The sequence below is a fragment of the Haemorhous mexicanus genome, chromosome 16 (assembly GCF_027477595.1).
Source record: "Haemorhous mexicanus isolate bHaeMex1 chromosome 16, bHaeMex1.pri, whole genome shotgun sequence".
NCBI lineage: Eukaryota > Metazoa > Chordata > Aves > Passeriformes > Fringillidae > Haemorhous > Haemorhous mexicanus.
This window is the reverse complement of record NC_082356.1, coordinates 10,920,934-10,939,016: the sequence shown is the minus strand read 5'-3', so window position 1 is coordinate 10,939,016 and position 18,083 is coordinate 10,920,934. Positions and strand designations below refer to the sequence as shown.

Here is an 18,083-nt window from a genome sequence, read left to right as displayed (position 1 = left end):
CACAGACATTGCTGCTGCAGCTCCAGAGAAGGCAACAAAAGGGCATCTCTGCAGAAAACTTTGCTGGGGCATCCTTCAGTTTGTTTAAAGCCACTGAGAGCACAGCCCCTCATTGACACAGTCTGTGGCCACAGGGAACCTGGAGAGAAACAAAATCAGAAATGGCACAAATAATGACATTTCTCTATAGACAATATAACAAAACTAAAACAAAGGAAACAAATCTTCAAAATGAAACCAACAAAAAGTATCACAAACTAGTTTTATTAGAAGTGATTTGTAGAAATTGACCAGCAGTTCAATGTTCTTGAAACCATGCAGTCATCAGTCTTCGCACTTCAGCCTTGAGCTCCTGGTTCCTCAGGCTGTAGATGAGGGGGTTCAGGGCTGGAGTCACCACGGAGTACAGAACTGACAAGGCCAGATCCAGGGATGGGGAGGAGATGGAGGGGGGATTCAGGTAGGTAAAAAATGAGGTGCTGATGAAGAGAGAGACCACGGCCAGGTGAGGGAGGCAGGTGGAAAAGGCTTTGTGCTGTCCCTGCTCAGAGGGGATCCTCAGCACAGCCCTGAAGATCTGCACATAGGAGAAAACAATGAACACAAAACACCCAAATCCTAAACAGCCACTAACAGCAATGAGCCCAAGTTCCCTGAGGTAGGATTTGGAGCAGGAGAGCTTGAGGACCTGGGGGACTTCACAGAAGAACTGGCCCAGGGCATTGCCATGGCACAGGGGCAGGGAAAATGTATTGGCCGTGTGCAGCAGTGAATAGAGAAAGGCACTGGCCCAGGCAGCTGCTGCCATGTGAGCACAAGCTCTGCTGCCCAGGAGGGTCCCGTGGTGCAGGGGTTTGCAGATGGACACGTAGCGGTCGTAGCACATGATGGTCAGGAGGGAAAACTCTGCTGAGATGAAGAACATAAATAAAAAGAGCTGTGCAGCACATCCTGTGTAGGAGATGGTCCTGGTGTCCCAGAGGGAATTGTGCATGGCTTTGGGGACAGTGGTGCAGATGGAGCCCAGGTCAGCAAGGGCCAGGTTGAGCAGGAAGAAGAACATGGGCGTGTGCAGGTGGTGGCCGCAGGCTACGGCGCTGATGATGAGGCCGTTGCCCAGGAGGGCAGCCAGGGAGATGCCCAGCAAGAGGCAGAAGTGCAGGAGCTGCAGCTGCCGCGTGTCTGCCAGTGCCAGCAGAAGGAAGTGGCTGATGGAGCTGCTGTTGGATATTTGTGCTGTCTCGGCATGGGGATCTGTAAAAACAGCAATCATGGAATAGTTGGGGTTGGACAGTACTTTAAATATTCCAGCATAGCTGGGGACAACTTTACCCCCACTGCCTGCCCAGGGCTCTGCTGCCTGGAGCTGTCCCTGCCAGCAGCTGCTTCCCTGTGCCCAGGGCTGCGCCCTGCCACTGCTGCCAGGGTCCAGCCCAGCCCTGGGGGCTCAGCTCTGCCCTGCAAACCCCTCCCAGCTCTGGCACTGCCCAGGGGCAGCTCTGGCTCTGCAGGCTCTGATGGCAAAGTCAGATCTACCGTGAGGAGGCTGGAAAAGCAACACTGATGCTGCCTCTAAGGGGCCCTGTGCTGATTTCTGTCACTGCCTAGTTTACTCAGATCTGTGATATATTTTTTTTATTTTCCACCTGAACTGAGAGATAAATTTCTATGGGCAATTTTCCATCCAGGCAACCCAGAGCAGTAGATAATAAAGCAGGATTTTTGCTTTTATGCAGCCCCTCCCTTGCTGTGCTCCCTGTATAATCTACATGGAAATGTTCTGCAGTTAAATGCCATGATGGGAGCAGTCCTGAACAATGCAGCATCCTCCCCACAGAAGGAGAAGCCTTACCAGCTGTATCTTCCCAGCCAGATCTTGTCCCCCAGTGCTGGGAGCAGCTCCCGGGCCAGCTGAGAGCTGTCCCTGGCAGGCAGCAGAGTCCCTGCCCCAGCACAGCGCCCTGGGCTGCAGGACCCTGCTCTGCAGGACAGCCCTGGGCACCCCTGGCTGCTCTGCACAAGAGACAATCAGAGAATGTACTCACAGAGTCTGCAGGCATTGGGATGTTCCAGCTTTAGGAGATGGCTCCAGGAGCTGCAGCTGCATTGTCCTGCAGCCAGAGGTTCCTGTGCCAAGGGCTGGCAGTGATTGTGCCCCAGGCACTTCTCAGCACCTTCCCAGCCCTGACTGATTGAAGCTCTCTGTGCCTCTGTGCTGTGCCCGGGGTGGCTGCAGGCAGTGCCCCAGCTCTGCTGGGCTGTGCACAGGAGCTGCTCCTGCCCAGAGCTGTCTCTCTGCAGCGCTGCCCTTGCCAGGAGCTTCCTCTGGGCCAGGAGCCCAGCCCAGCTCAGCAGCACAGACACAGCACAAGGACTTTATGACCCTCTGGGGCTTTATGCTGAGGACCTGAACATCAGTCCCTTAGAGGGAGCTGAAGAAACCTCTCCAGAACTCCAAGTCAGAATCCAACTCCAATGTTTCTTGAACTTTTAATGGGTCCCACTGAGGGACACAACAGAGAAAGTGTCCCCAGGCCCCAGCCAGAGCAGAGAACTGGAGGCACTGATGACAGCTGGGGACAAAGAGAAGCCAATCTTGGTGCCCTGGGGTAGAGCAGGGTCTGTGCCACCAAGGGCTGGGAGGAGACACCTTGTCCTGAGGCACTCAGGCCTCCTGGCACAGCCCCAGCCAGGCTGGGCACTGTCAGCCCCTTGTCCTGCCCTCAGCATTCCCCCCTAGCCCACATCCCAGTGGCCTCAGGGATCTGCTGGAAGGAGTCCCTGGGGAGCCTTGCTCAGCAATGGCCCTGGGGGCTCCTGAATGCTCCCAGGGACTGCAGGGTTTTCAAAGGACTTTGGGTTTGGCTTTTGCCTGGGAGTCTCTGAGAGGTGTGAGCAATCATGGCCTCCAATTACCTGCTGTAATTAGTCCCTGGAGAGGCTTTGTCAGTAACAACACTCAGTGGGGCTCATTAATGCTTCAAGGTACTTCAGTTCTTTTAAGGTACTTGGTGTTTCCCTTTGGATACAGACTCTGTGAGAGGTTTGTGCAATCATGGCCCCAATTATCTGCTTTAATGAGTCCCTGGAGAGCTTTGTACTGACACTGAGTGGGGCTCATTAATACTTTGAGACACTCAAGGTGTTTAAGGTACTTTGGAATTTCCTTCCCACACTGAGTCTCTAAGAGGTTTTTGTGCAGTCCTGGCCTCCAATTCTCTCCTCCAAGGAGCCCATGAGGAGCCTGTGTTGGGTATGGACCTCAGAGGGACCCATTCATGCCTCGAGACACTTTGGGTGTTTTTTCTGCCTTTGGCTCCTGGAATGGTTTGTGCAATCTCCTCTCAGGCCCTGAGGCTCCAGGGCTCAGCTCCAAATGCACCACAGGGCTCATTAGGATCAAACTAGTCCTGACAAACCATGGCTCTGCCTTGATTCCCTCTGCTCTCATGCAGTTCATCAGGGAGTTTTCTGTGGTAGTTTTGGCCAATGCATCAATAAGTGTGGTGGGTTCAGAGTTGCCTAATTACCAGTGCACTCACTGGAATATCCTTACTCATTTCCTGTTGTGAGATAGGAGTAGGACAAATGCCAAGTAGGCTCAGAACTTTAAAAGGATATAAAGAAAATGTTATTAACAGTAGCTAAAAGAAAGAGCAATAAGAATCAGAACAAAACTTTCAGAACACTTCTCCTCTCCCTACAACCTTTTCTTTCTTACTGACAATGTAAGGAAACAAAACCTAAAATTTTCAGTCAGTTTACCACCTCTACAATATTCTATTTTTCAGTTCACTTAAGGAGAGAAATTCCTCCTGTTAATGATGTTAGACTTCTCCACAAGAAAACTGTTTTCTCATGGCTTTTAATTTCCACGAATAGCAGCCACCTGGAAAAATTTGTCAAGTCCCTCCCATTTTTCACAGCTTTTCCCACAGCTGTGTTTATGGGCCATGTCAGCTTGTGGGATATTAGTTTAAAGATGAGCTGTTTAAGAGCAGAGGTTCTCTTCATCTATTTCTGAAATCATTTTCATCTCTGGGAACAGAGGTCTTCTTGTCTCCCTGAGGGCACAGGGTCTCATCACTCTGCTCTTTTCTCTGTACAAACTTCTCATGAAATCACAGATACTTCAACATTTGCTTACTTTAGCGTGGAGGCCTTTGCTGAACAAGTCATCTCCCCATACTTTTCAATGTGTTATAGGGAAAAAGAGAGTCTGATGGATAAATTACATCCTTCTCCATAGCTTTACAAGAGGAATCCAGCCCCAAGATCAAGGCATCTCCTCATCCCTCCCATCTGGGGCTCAGCTTCCTCTTCACGGACCTCGGTGTGTTCACGTTGCCTTTCTATGTGCCTGCACTTTGTCCTTTTCTCTCACTCGAGGGAGGATGGAAGCACTGACAGAGTTCATATCTCACCCGGGGCCTGCAGATGGTTCCGTGACCCCGGCCGGGCTCGGTCCTTGGGCCGGAGCTGTTTTACCATGGAGGTTTCTGCAGTGGCTGTGCTGGGTCTGTGTCAGGATGGGCCGCACTGGGGCAGGGCCAGGATCTCAGCAGCCAGGCCAGAACACAGCAGCAGCTCGGCCGGGGGCCGATGGCTTCTCCTCCCCCTGCCCGGGGGTTGTGGGTGAACCCCAACGGTGGCAGAACCTTGGCCGAGCCGGCCCGGCCCGGGGCTGCTCCTGGGGCCCGGCGGATCCTGGCTCGGCCCGGGCTGGCGGCGGGGCAGGGCTCAGCAGTGCCCAGATGTTGGAACTGCAGCCATGGCCCGGCCCGGCCTCGGCCCCGCGGCCTCCCCTGCCCTGCCCGGCAGCCGATGGGGCCTGGCGGGGTCCCTGGGAAGGGGCCCGGCCCCACGGCAGGAGCCGCCTGGGCTGCCCTGGCTGAGACGGGGCTGGGTCAGCCTTGTTACCTCTGTGCCAGCCAGAAGGGAAAGAGACCCTCCCAGGCTTTTTCATCTTTACCGTGTGTCTTCACAGGGCCGTGTACAGTTTCCTTAGTGGTTTAACAGATTGTCAGTTCTCAAAGCTAATTACTGATTGGTTTTTTTTCCATTGGTGGAAACTGCTTCTCTTAGAATATCACTTCAGTGAAACAAAACCACCAAACAGCACAGAGCACAGAGTTCCATTGTCCATATATAGTGGTCACGTGCTCGATGGTATGAGTAAAAAAGGGTTACCAATTTTTTTATAAAGGGTTGTAGAAATACAAGTTTAACCAGTAGTGACAGAGGAGAGTTCTTTGTTAGCTTCATGTTGTAATGACCTATTAAGAGTAGGTCGTTAACTCTCTATTGTTGAGAATTCCCCTTTTTGTATCAGTACCACCCTGCCTGGGCCAGGTGGATGGCCCTTCTCGGCCAGTGAAAGGAGGGGACATCAGAGGACATGCAAAATAACCTCAGACCCAGCATGCCATGGGAATGACCCCCAACACACTTACCAAAAAAAAACCCAAAAGCGACGAGCCAATACAGAATTAGGAGATCAAAGTGATGCCTAGACATGAGGACAAAGGTCCAGAGCCTGCAGAGACACTGAGAACCTTTGCTGCCTCTAGCCCCAGACTAAAAGGACCTTGGCTAGAGCCAGTACCCTAGACAGAAAACCCAAAAAGCAGAATTAGGGGAATATTCCTGCTACTTTTGTGGGGACAGGACCCCCAGCTCTGCCCCCTAGTCAATGAAGCTGCATTTTCCTCCTCCTCTGAGCCACTCCTGGGTGCGACAAAGGTGTGACCGCAGACCCGTCTTACCTCCCAACCTGAGCTGATCACTTTTAATAAAGGCACTGAAAAGGAGAAAGATCTCCTGCCCTATTTATTTCAGTGCTGGTTTCTCCCTGGTGGATGCTGTGGATGAACTCACGAACGAGCTGTAGGAGAAGGGCAAGAAGCCGGGGATGTTGCATGGAGTGCTTCACACACGGTGCTCGGCTGAGCAGGGACAGCAGGCCCAGCCCAGGTGGGGATGGCTGCAGGTACCTGAGCTGTGCTGCGGAAGCGGCCACGGCTGGATTCCTGCTCTCCCGTGCGCTCCAGGGCTGCATCTGGCAAAGAGCAAGCACAGTCAGAGCTGAGGGGCTGCGGGAGAGGCCAGAGAACACAGCCCAGCCCTGCATTTCCAAGGCAGGGAAAGCCCTGGGATGCCCCAGGAAGACGGAGCACAGCCAGTGTGGGTGTCTTCCCGGCCCCTCTTCCGTCCTGTCCGTGGGCATGTCCCCAGGACATGGGATGGCATGGGATGGGACCAAGTTGGCTGCAGGCTCCAGCCCTGCGGCCCAGCTCTGCCACTCACCCTCCTGTGGTGGCTGGAACGGCTTCACCTCTTCAGTATCCTGCGCTGGGGCAGCTCCCGGGCCTTCTTCCTCCTCCTCCTCCTCCAGCCAGGCCAGCTTGGGCACTCTCGGGGGTCTCCGCGCCATGTCACTGACTGGAGCTACTTGCAGGAGAGATGTCCTGGAAAAGCTCCGGGGCCCCAATTAGGATATCTATGTTTCGGACCCAATCCTTCAATATTTCCTTCTATGGACTCATGCTACAGCGTCAGCTTCCTTAGCCAACCAACCATGTTATGACGTAGAAACCTACGGCACTGCATCCTAAGCTTCTTGTTTACCATTGTAACTACTTTTAGTTTTTCTAGATCTTGAACTCTACAACTCTAAACTTTCCTCCACTTCAACTTTCCTCCACGTGTCTCTGCTATAAACTATAAATCCACATTCTCACTTCTAGCACCTAAGTTTGAAAGCCCTTTCCAAGGTCTCAGATCAAATCCTGTGTTTAATTCTAAGCTCTGCTGACAAGACCAAAGGTCTGAGAATTCCCTGCATTTTGGTTTCCAACAACACTGATGCTGTTCGTTCCAGAGCGCCCAGGATCTGTCTTGCAAGTCAACTCCAGCAGGAACAAGGCAGCTGCCAGGGGGCTGCTTATGGGCTCTGACACCCAATTGCTCAGGGCTTCCCAGTGCCCTAGCCCCTCAGGGTCTCCCCCAGCCCGGCCAAGCTGCCCGGCAGCAGCGCCGCAGCCCCACAGCAGCTCCAGAGGAGCCCCAGCCAGAGGCACCTCGGAGCCCTCAGCAGCGCAGCCAGCAGCACACGGGCAGGAGGACACGGATGGCGCTTCCTGCCTGGCACAGGGCTTGTGGCCATCTCCAGGCACCGCTCCCGCAGGGATCCCCGCAGCTCCGGCCCCTGCCCACCCACTCTGTCGGCAGCACAAAGGCTTCAGCGGAACCACCAAAAGCCAAGGGGCTTCTGGGCATTTCCCCTTCCCCACTGCATGCCTGGGCAGCTGGCTGAGCACAAGCACCCTTTTCCCTCTCTTCCCCTATGCCCTGTGGACCCTGGGCAGCAAAAGAAGATCCTGGCAGTCTGTGTATTATAACACAGTCTATATTTACACTGTAAAACAAAACAAAACAAAAACAAACAAACAAAAAAAAAAAAAAAAAAAAAGAAAGAAAAGAAAATAGCATCCCTGAAGAAAAAGAAATGCCTCCTGCCTCAGGTGGCCTCAGCAAAAAGAGCCTGTGGAACAGCTCTCCACAGAGCTCCGGCAGGGCAGGCAGCCAAGCTGTGACAGGCGAGGCCGTGTCTTCCATGCCCTGCGCAGGTGATTTTGGAGCCGCTGGAACATGGAGATCGGAGCCGGGCCTACTGACTTGAGGACACACAATGTTTCAATTGCCAGGCTTCCAATGGCGAGGCTGACATCATTTGTTTGGTCCTCAAGGGCTGCAAGAGAGAGCCACAGTCAGATGCCGGATCTCTTGGGACCCCAGGAGAGAACCCAGCCAAGGCCATGCCAGCTGGCTCTTGCCATGGCCAGGAGGGAGCAGGGAGTCTGGGGATCAGCCCGAAGCTGCTGGCCAGGAATGGCCGACTTAGCCCTGAAATCTCAGTGTGCTCTGCCCACGGGAGCAGAGCCCTCTGTAGCCAGGGCAGGGCTTGAAGCTCTCCCCCAGCCAGCCCCCGTTGCCAGCCCGCTGCCCTCACTCACCACTGCAGATCAGCTGGAGCTCTTGCTGCTGCCCCCTCAAGCTCTGCCCGGCAATCCCTGTGAACACAGAGCCTGTCACGGCCCCAGTGGCACAGCTCCCTGCCGGCGGCGCTGCCGGCGCTGTGGCCACACGGCCTGCTGGCCCGGCAGGGCTCAGCCCGGGCCCTGGCCGCACGCTGCCGCCCCAGGGCTCGGCTGCCAGAGGGCAGCAGCAGCGCCGAGGCCAGCCGGGGCTCCACGGCGCCGAGCCCGGCCGGCACTGCCGGGGCAGCAGGCGGGGCTGGGGCTGAGCTGCGGCGGGCCAGGGAGGGAGCCCGGGCTTGTGGCTCACCCATGAACCTGATGGCCGCCTCTCGCAGGGGCTCCTGTGGGCTCTGCAGGTAGCGCAGGGCCCGGCGCAGGTGCTCGGCCGCTCTGCTCCTGTCCTCTGCCAGCTGGAGAGAGCGGCGGGAGGGAAGGAAGGGTTGGCGCGGGATCAGCCCCTCGGCCGGGCGCTGCCTACGCCCAGCCCCGGCCTCCCCTGCCCGCACAGCCCTGAGGCGCGGCCAGCAGCCGCTGGCGCCGGGCTCCCGAGGGGAGGGGCAGAGGGCCGGCTGCTGCCCGGGGAGCCGCGGTGCCGGCCCGCCCCGCAGCTCCGCCGGGCCGGAGCTCCACGGGCACCCGGCTCGGGCCCACGGGAGCCTGGAGAGGAGCCCGCGCGGCCTCTGCGTGCAGCAGCGGGCAGGGGCACAGCTGCCCGCCCCGCACACTTAGCACCGCCCTCGGAGGCCTTCTCCACGCTGAGGCTGGGCATTCTCGGTCGTCCTTACCAGGCACTTGCTGAACTTCCACAGTTTCTCCTCCTTCACGAGCTTTTTGAGATCCCTCCTCTTCATGAACTTGACCGCACAAAGCAGCGTTTCCCGAGAAGCCTGGAGAGCAGCAGAGATGCAGAGATGGCCCCAGAGCCCAGGGCACGGGACCGGCGTCCCTGTGCCACGGCCTGGAGGAGGCTGCGGTCCAGCAGGTGCAGGGCAGGAGGCAGCCGAGCCCCCTCGCAGGGGGACAGCAGCAGCCCACGAGTCCTCACCTCTGCCACACGCTGATTCTCATCATGGCAGTGGAAGAGCAGTGGAAGCAGGCTCTGGTGCACCGGACTTTCCAAAAGTTTATCTCTCTCTTCCAAAAACTCCATCATGTCTTGGAAGAGTTTTATGGAGAGCAGCTGTACCTGGCTATTATCCTATATGAAAAAAAAAGAAAAAATACCTCAGCATTGGCTCCTCCAGGCCCCCCTGGGCACAGGCCTGGAAGTTCACAGGGCACACAATTTCCAGGCAGCACCCAGTGGCTCTGGCTGGGGGCACAGAGCCTTACGTGGTCAAAGAGTGGCAGGAGCGCCTCAGCCAGCTGCAGGGCAATGGGGGTTGACATCAGAACGTGTTTGTGCAGGAATAGAAAGCTGAGTGTGATGAGCGCCATCCCAGCTATCTCTGCATTATTGTCCCACAGTAGATCCATGAGGCTTTCGGTCAAGCTCCACATTCTTTCGGCCTGTGCGGATCACAAGTCTGTGAAACCCCACCCTGCTGCCGCAGGGCCCAGAGGCCAAAGGCCTGTCCCGAAGCACTCGGGCAGCTGAAGTGGGAGGCAGGAGAGCTGGGAGCAGCTGCCCCAGCGCCCGAAGCCCAGGCAAGGCCAAGCGACTGCGTTCCCAGCTCAGCTTCAGCCACTGCCCCCTTCTCACCATTGAGGGATCATCAATGAGCTCGAGAAGGGCCCTGAGTGCCAGGCGACGCCTCTCCCTGCACTCGCTCTGCAGGTACCTTGATGAGATCTTCACAACACTGTCAGCACATTCACTCGAATCCAGGCACTCGAGGACCTGAAAAGCACAGGGCAGTGACGGGGACCTCAGCCAGCAGGAGCCCGGAGCCGCACAGGGCTGGGCCCAGGCAGCTGCAATGGGTGCGGGCACCGTCCAAGGCGGCTGCGGCGATGAGAGGGCAGGGAGCTGGGAGGCAGCTCAGCGAGGCAGCGCTGGACACCCGGCTCACCTCCACAAGGAATGCCAGGGCGGGCAGATCCCAGTGTGGCTCCTGCGAGCTGAGGAGCCCAAGGAGGTGGAGTGCAATTCTGGAACACAAGCGAGGACAAGCACGGCGCATCTCCCTAGGAGGGCGAAAAAGGGACCAGGAACCTGAGCAAATTTCTCCAAGGATGGGCTCACAGAGCCTGGTGGTCTTTCAGCACCATCCTGAAAGGGCACCTGGGCCTTTTAGGAGGTGTCTCCTCCAGTGCTCTCTCCCCTTTTAGCCTTTTCCAGTCTGCTTGGCCATCCCTCAGTGACAAGGCCCTGTGTCCCAGGGCCACGGGATCTGTGTGGGACACCCCAGGCACAGAGCTCAAATGCCGGGAGCAGTGGGCAGAACAGGAGTCTCACCTGGCCAGCAGACCCACGGCATAGTGGCGGGTGTCAGCACAGAGCAGCGTGTCCCAGCAACACTTGCGTTCCATTGACACCACCACATCCTTGTGCTGCTTTCGGCAGAGCAGGGACTTCAGGGTCTGCAGTGCAAACCTGTGTGCAGAGCAAAGCCCAGGTCACACTGGCAGCACTGGCTCCTTCACAGGCCACGTGGCAGGGACAGGAGGACTGGGATGGAGCACCTGTTGGGGCTGGTGGCAAGACCGTGCTCTTCCTGGCATTCCTTCCAGAAAGTATCGACCTCCTCTGGAATCTCTTCTGTGCTGAAGAACACTTGGAAGAGCAGATGCACAAATAGGCGGGGAGAATACGCTGTCACTACACGTGAGACGCGGGGCTCCTGGAGCATCTTCCACATCACCACGGTTGCCTGCAAAGGACAAAGCCCCCCGAGACAGCGCTCAGTGCCGAGGTGTCCGTGTGGCAGGGCCTGAGCTTGGCAGGGAGAAGCCCGGAGAGACCGTGCAGGGGGAGCACGGGGCCTGGCGGGCCTGAAGCTGCCCCTGGGTCAGGTTTGAGGCCAGCGCCTGAGGCAGGGAGATGCAGTGGGGGAAGGAGGATGGAGAGCTGCTGGAGAGGTGGCCTTGGGGCCAGCAAAGGCCAGTGTCAGAAACTCACAGCCAGGGCAAAGACACCCATTTTGTCCCCATCAGAGGTGCACATGCTGCGCTCTGGCCAGCTCCCCAGCACATCCAGGAGGATCAGCAGCACTGGCTCCGCAGTCCTGGACGAGCCCATGATGGTCTTCCACATGGCCATGGCAGCTCTGTGGGATTAGAGCTCTGTCTCAGGCCAGGTCTCAGACACAGCACCGTGGCCTGGGCATCCCTAGGGGCCTGGGCTGACTGCCGGCTCTGCCTCTGCCCACTGGCCCTTGCCAGCAGCACCCAGGTAGCCCAGCCCTGTGGGGGCAGAGCCCTGAGGGGCGGCAAGGGAGCATGGCAGAAGGCTCGGGGGCTGACATGCCAGCCCTGGGAAAGGGAGCAGCCAGAGGGCCCTGGAACTCTCTGTTGGTCAGACACCTGGGACAGGCTGTACAGGGTGATGGGCTGGGGAGCCCTGAGCCCTCTGGGCAGGTGGGCCCCATACCTGTCACAGGACGGGGCCAGACGCAGGAGCGTCACAACTGCGTCACCCGGGTGTTCTTTGGTGACACTCAGCAGGGTCTTGTCCAGCCTGTGCTCAGCAGAAGCATTGGCCAGGAGCCATCGGTGAATGTACCTCACCATGGCGGGCACCTGGAGAAGACACAGGGAGGCTTGGAAAGCTGCCAGAGGGAGCGTTGTCCCCAGTGTCCCCGGAGAAGTGCTTCCCTTCCCAGCGCACTGCGATAGCCTCAAAGGCTCCCAGGGACCAGCAGGCGCGGCTTGGGAAGCCATGTGACTCATGGGGGAATTGAAGCCTGGCCACAGGCTGCTTACTTGTTCTGGCCTGGAAACACCCCTCTCCACGAGCAGATCCAGCAGGGCAGCACTGGTCTCATGTCCCAGGAGCTCTGAGTGAGCTCTGAGCCCAGTGCCCGTGGTGCTGGTCTCTCCCTGCTGGATGCTGTGGATGAACTTGCAAACGAGCTGTAGGAGAAGGGCAAGAAGCCGGGGATGTTGCATGGACTGCTCCACACACGGTGCTCGGCTGAGCAGGGACAGCAGGCCCAGCCCAGCTGGGGAGGGCTGCAGGTACCTGAGCTGTGCTGCGAAAGCGGCCACGGCTGGATTCCTGCTCTCCCGTGCGCTCCACGGCTGCATCTGGCAAAGAGTGAGCGCAGCCAGAGCTGAGGGGCTGCGGGAGAGGCCAGAGAACACAGCCCAGCCCTGCGCTCCCCAGGAAGGGAAGGCCCCGGGATGCCCCATGGAGATGGAGCACGGCCACTGCAGGGTGTCTGCCCGGCCCCTCTTCTGTCCTGTCCGTGGGCATGTCCCCAGGGCATGGGATGGTATGGGATGGGACCAAGTTGGCTGCAGGCTCCAGCCCTGCGGCCCAGCTCTGCCACTCACCCTCCTGTGGTGGATGGAACGGCACCACCTCTTCAGTATCCTGCTCTGGGGCAGCTCCAGGGCCTTCTTCCTCCTCCTCCTCCTCCAGCCAGGCCAGCTTGGGCACTCTCGGGGGTCTCTGCTCCATGTCACTGCCTGGAGATACTTGCAGGAGAGATGTCCTGGAAAAGCTCCGGGGCACCAAGTCCCACGCTCTGCCCTTGAGGGCAGCTGCAGAACAGAGGCCTCGGAAGGCCACAGGTCAGTGAGTCCTGTGCTCGGGCCTCGAGCTCAGCCTCAGGAACAAGGCCACAGAAAAGCTCCGGGTCAGACGGGAACGAGTGCGCTGTGCGGGGGCTCCTCACGGCACCGCTCTGTCCCGTTCTGCGCCGTTGCGTGTTCCGAGCACCCGGGCAAGCTTCTATTTCCCACGTGTCACAAAGGGCCCTTGGACACCAGCTTCCGTTCCGTGCCACGGTGACCGTGCTGCAGCGTGCCACCCAGGGCCCCTGCACACACTGCCACCTGCCCTGGGGCTGCCCCCAGCCCACCCAAAGTGGCCCAGGTTGGAAGGAATCCCTGGCCCCACGGGTCTAAGACAGCCCAACAGGATCTTTAGGAAGGGCTCAGACCATCAGCAAATGCTGCCCTGCTCTGCGGGCTCAGTCCTATTCCCATAGCTTTCCCTGAGAGCATTATAATTTCTAAATTATAATCTTTTGAAGGGAGGGGATTTACATTTCCATTTCAGAGAAGGCTTCTGCCTTCCTTCTCAGACACCTCTCTTTTCAAACCTAGACCATTTTTTTCTCATCTTGCTGGGGAGCCCCGTTTTACACCGGGGACCTGGAGAACCATTCCCAGCAATTGGGAAAATCCTAGGTGCTCCATCCACCCATAGATGAGGTCTCCAAATTTGCCCCGAAAGTGGCTCCAGCTTTTATAGGCCAAAAAGAGCAAGTCCAAGTGACTTGATGCTATTTTTAGCCCAGAAAGCCCTGCAGCTGATGGCACACTTCACAATCAGCAGGGACACAGCTAGGCCAAAGCCCGGACATCTACTGGGAGGCTTTCTCCTCAAACACCTTTCAAATAAACCTCCGTTCAAGTCTGTGGGGAAAGTTTCTTCAAATGATACATTTCTGGCACATAACTACACAGGGTTATGTGAAAGATTCTAAAGCAGCTGCTTTGGAGTCAAAGAGCCAGCATTACGTGTCCTTGTCATCTGTTTGTCACTAATTCACACTTTGGGGGATTTGAAGGAGTTAGGAAGGAGCTAGAGAGCAGACCTCTGAGTTTTTTAGATGATGCCATTTCTTTTCCTTATCTTCTGCATAGACAGGAAGGGTGAGTTTGGCTCCCATCTCCACCGCACAGCTCACAAGGCCGCAAGACTTCTAGTTAAAAGAGCTTTTAAGGTTTTATTGGCCAATAAGACACTGCTAACAAGAATATCTATGTTTTTCTTTCAGAGGTGAGGCATCAGAAATAATGAAAATGTGTTGCGTTTTAAACCAAAGTGGAAAAGAAACGAAAGCACTCACAGAGGATTTGGCAAAGCCAAGAGATGCCAGTGTAGCTTATCTCGTTGGCTGCTCAGTTATTGCAGCCCTTTGCTACTTTACCATTTGTCTCTTTTGGAGGTTGTGCTCAGATATTTCAATGATGGGTACAAGAGAAATCTAAAAAATCATAGCTGATCAATGATGCAAAATATTACAACTTAGGATAAATAAATAGATTGTGAAGTATTTACATCAGGATGATGACAGTTACCACATAGAGACCCAAACAAGCCCTTTTAACAAAACTTCAATTATATCCTTGTTCCTCAAGCCCTACTGTCCATTTGTTTGGCTGATGTAGTATAATGTAAAAATACCGTTCAATATCTTGTAGTGTTTACACTTTCCAACATTTCTGATGTGTTTTCTAAAAGCTGTGAGTATTTTTTAGTTTGAAAAAAATCTATTACTTTGGTAGTAACATTGCAGTTCTGTCTTTTCCTTTTGGTACTCAGCTGAAGAAATAAAGAAAAAAAAAAGAGCAGAAAAAGTTGCTGAGGTGGAAAGTAGATCACAAGGAGCAAAGTTACAGGAGATGAGTACATTACTACTGCCACTGCTTAAGAGCATCTCTCACAAAAAGCAGACTGGCTACACTGTCCCAACTCCATCATTTCAACTCTCCATGTTTTGTTTCTTGCTTTGCAAAGCTGAGCTGAGCCATTTTTACCTAATATGAATAACAACTAGTAATACACACTTACAGTTCTCTTGTATTACTGCAACAGCACTAGGTACCCTTAGAATTTTATAGGGCATATGCATTGCCATCCCTGAATTTAAACCAGATCAAGATATTATTTGTAGCTTATTCTTGAAGATAATTTGTAGCAAAAGTCAAAAATTATTGCAGCTGGTCAGTGACTGGACTGTTATGTGTAGGGGATGCACAGGATGATTTAAGTCATGCTCCATTCTGTGTGACTCCAGGCTTTGAAAAGAGTAATCCCACTTGGCATTTGGACTCCATTTGGTCTCAGGAATTATGGATCCAGAGTAACTTGTTAGAAGCTTGTGAAAAAATGTCTCTGAAGTTTACAGCAGAGCTGAAGTGTACAGAAGGATGAGAATTCAATGAAGAATTCAATGAATACTAAGAATAAGTTTGAAAAGCATATCCAGCTATCCTACTCTATATGTCCAGTGACTATCCACTGCTACAGTACAGTGCACAATGTCACCAGGAAAATTGTGAATGTCATCTTCAGACCAATCTATTCACACATTTTATTTTTGATCAGAGTTACTTTCTACAAATTACCAAGCTGTTTTGCCTTTTTGAGGCTCTTGTTTTTTTTCGTGTGAAGTATTCACATGTATAATACAGGTGGCTCCTGTGTCTTGGTTTGGAAAGACAGGTGTTTGCTAAGGAAGGCAGGAGCCTTTCTTGAAATGGAAAAATGTAAACCCCGTCCTTCTCAATTGTTAAAAATTGGAAATTAAGGGGGGCTCTCAGGTAAAAATATGGGAGCAGGAATAACAGTTCTTTATCAGGGAAGTGTCAGCGATGGAGAGAGATGGGGAGACTGACTCGGGGATCAGAATCCGATTTTATTGTGGGATACAAGCACTTATATACTATTTTAGGGAGACTAGTAATGTGCACTACAGTGATTAGGTTACAATCACCTACACAAACTTATGCATAAAACAACATCCCTTGCTTGCAGAGTTTAATGGGATTTTCTTTTTCCAGCATACCTGTCTGATTTAATCTTCTTGCAATCTAGGTCTAATTTTCAAAGTTCTGTTTGTTTTTGCCAAGGCATCCGGGTATCAAATCTCTTCTGTTAGCCAGGTCCAAAGTCCATCATCTGTCTTCTGTCCTCCAACATTCCAACATCTTAACACCTGAATTATATTACTGACTGATGGGAATGGTTTAGATTGTAACCTCTGTCATCAATGTACAGCACAGATTCTTAAGGAAGCGCTCTGAAGGAGATGATGCCTATTTGGAAAACGTGGGGGTTCCCAGGAGGGGGCACCGCTGATCCAGGGCATCGAGGCGCTGCCTGCAATCATCCATAACCACCCCTAAGGAACCTCCAGGGCTTCACCCTCCATGAGCTGCAGCAGACGTGTTGGGAAAGGTGACAAGAGCCCGTGGAATGGTTCTTGTTGCAGGCAGATTAGCCACTTGCAGCTCTTCAAAACTCCCTCCCGCGAAAAGTGAAAAAACTTAAACCGTTCCTAAATGTGAACAGCACGTTCACCCTCCTGTGAAAATGTAAAAAGTTTAATAAAGGACAATGGGAGACCAGGACCATGGAGGACCATGGTTATTATGGCCGGGTGCATCTTGGCACTCAGCCAGGAGCACCCTGTTTCCTTCGGAGATCCCCCTGAAATACCTTTTCCCTTACATCAGCCTGTTGCATATTCATAGACCCTCATGCATATCCATAAACTACTTCACATATTCCAGGAATGATTTTACATGGCCCCTCCTTGGGTCTGCCTTTTCAGAGCATGTGTGTTTCTTGGCTGTGGTTTTGGCTCCTTCTCTTTATCACCTCCAGTTTTTGGGCCTTGGTCCACTCTGCCTCCAGACAGGGAGAGCTGATAGTTGGCAGATCTGTGCAGGTGTCCTCATCCTGTGTGCATTGGATGTTATCCCATCCCAGCAGGCATTTTAACACAAGCCTGAAGCTTATTCCATGAAGCTTAATTAACAACAGAAATAAAAGCTGTATCTTTACAACAAAGTTGCTTTAACATCACAGATATAAAATACATTTTAATATTTGCTAAAAGCCAATATTAGAAGATGTATCCTTAACATTGCCCATATCTTTCCTTACCCTTTTGTTCCCAAGCATGCAGCAAGGAGTGAAAACTGCCAGCATGGCACGGGATTGCTGCCATCTCTCCGTCACCCCGTGTCCCTTTCCTGTAAGAGCCTGAATGAGAGATGAGGGACTCCAGGCAGCTCTCCAAAATGCAGTTTATTGTATCCAAGATGTTACAGCAGTCCAGGGTCTGGTGACAGAGCCTGTGCCTCCAGCTGTCAGCTCCAGCTGCAGACAAGCCTGGGGACCCTTTAGCTTTGGTTATAGTGCATTATATACTCTGCTTTGCTGAGCATCTTAATACAGTAGAACCAATCTTTACCTTTACTTTTATCTATAGCCTATCATAACTCCTGTAATTACCATATTCATATTACTATTCTCCAGTCACTAAAAGTTAGTACCTTACAGTTTAAGCTAGAAGTTGTTTTTCAGTTTTCTTGCAATGGAAAATTCTGAGACCTTTTTTCTATTTGCAATATTGACAGTCTGGTTTACCTATGGAATCTTTTTGCTTGGTAAAAACATCTTCTTGTTTGAGGTGGGTTTATCCTTTGCTCTAAGCCATAAAAACCCCTTGTAAGTAGCACACCCTTTGCCTTAGTGACCCAGTAAGACTGGCCCAGCACTTCTTTTCTTCTATATCAAAACTTGCTTTCATTTCTATTCCTTCTTCAGATTCTGCATTCAAAAATCTTTCTGTCATGCACACATATCTGTTAAAGTTTCTTGTCGAACTTTCATCCTTCCCAACACTCTGTGCCACCCTGTCTCTCTTTTCCTGAGGGCAGAACAAGGGACAGAATCCATCCAGAGGTGACACGGGAGCGCTGCTGTCCTCTCTCCATTCTGTGTCCTCCTTTCCCCCCCATCTTTCCATGTCCCCCCTTCCCTGCCTGTCACTGCTGAGTCAGAAATGACACGGATAAATGAGTGACACACTCCATGCATCTTCAGAAGGCCAATAATCATCTTTATTAGGAGACGCATTTTTTTGTACTCGATCCCAATACAGGTGGACCTGATTGGTTATTTTACATTTCACATGATTGGCTAATTAAGAAAACACCCCTTGGGGTAAACAATCCATGAGGAAAACAATTGTCACAAACACCACCTGCGAGGTTGTTCAGAATTCTTCATCTCCAGCTCCCTAATGTTTCCCAGACGGATCCATGGGAAATCTGACCTGGATTGTGTATCCACACCTACCCGGGAAGGTGACGGCCGCGCCGTCCCGGGCCCTCCCTCTAGAAATGGCGCTTACC

At 53.4% G+C, this 18,083-nt stretch overlaps 1 protein-coding gene across 1 annotated transcript; it reads right to left on the bottom strand.

Moving 5' to 3' along the window:
• Nucleotides 1-298: 298 nt before the first annotated feature.
• On the bottom strand, nt 299-1,249 carry LOC132334658 (olfactory receptor 14C36-like). Its single transcript, XM_059860752.1, has one exon. The coding sequence runs from the start codon at nt 1,061-1,063 to the stop codon at nt 299-301; it is 765 nt and encodes a 254-aa protein (XP_059716735.1). The 5' UTR covers nt 1,064-1,249.
• Nucleotides 1,250-18,083: the final 16,834 nt, after the last annotated feature.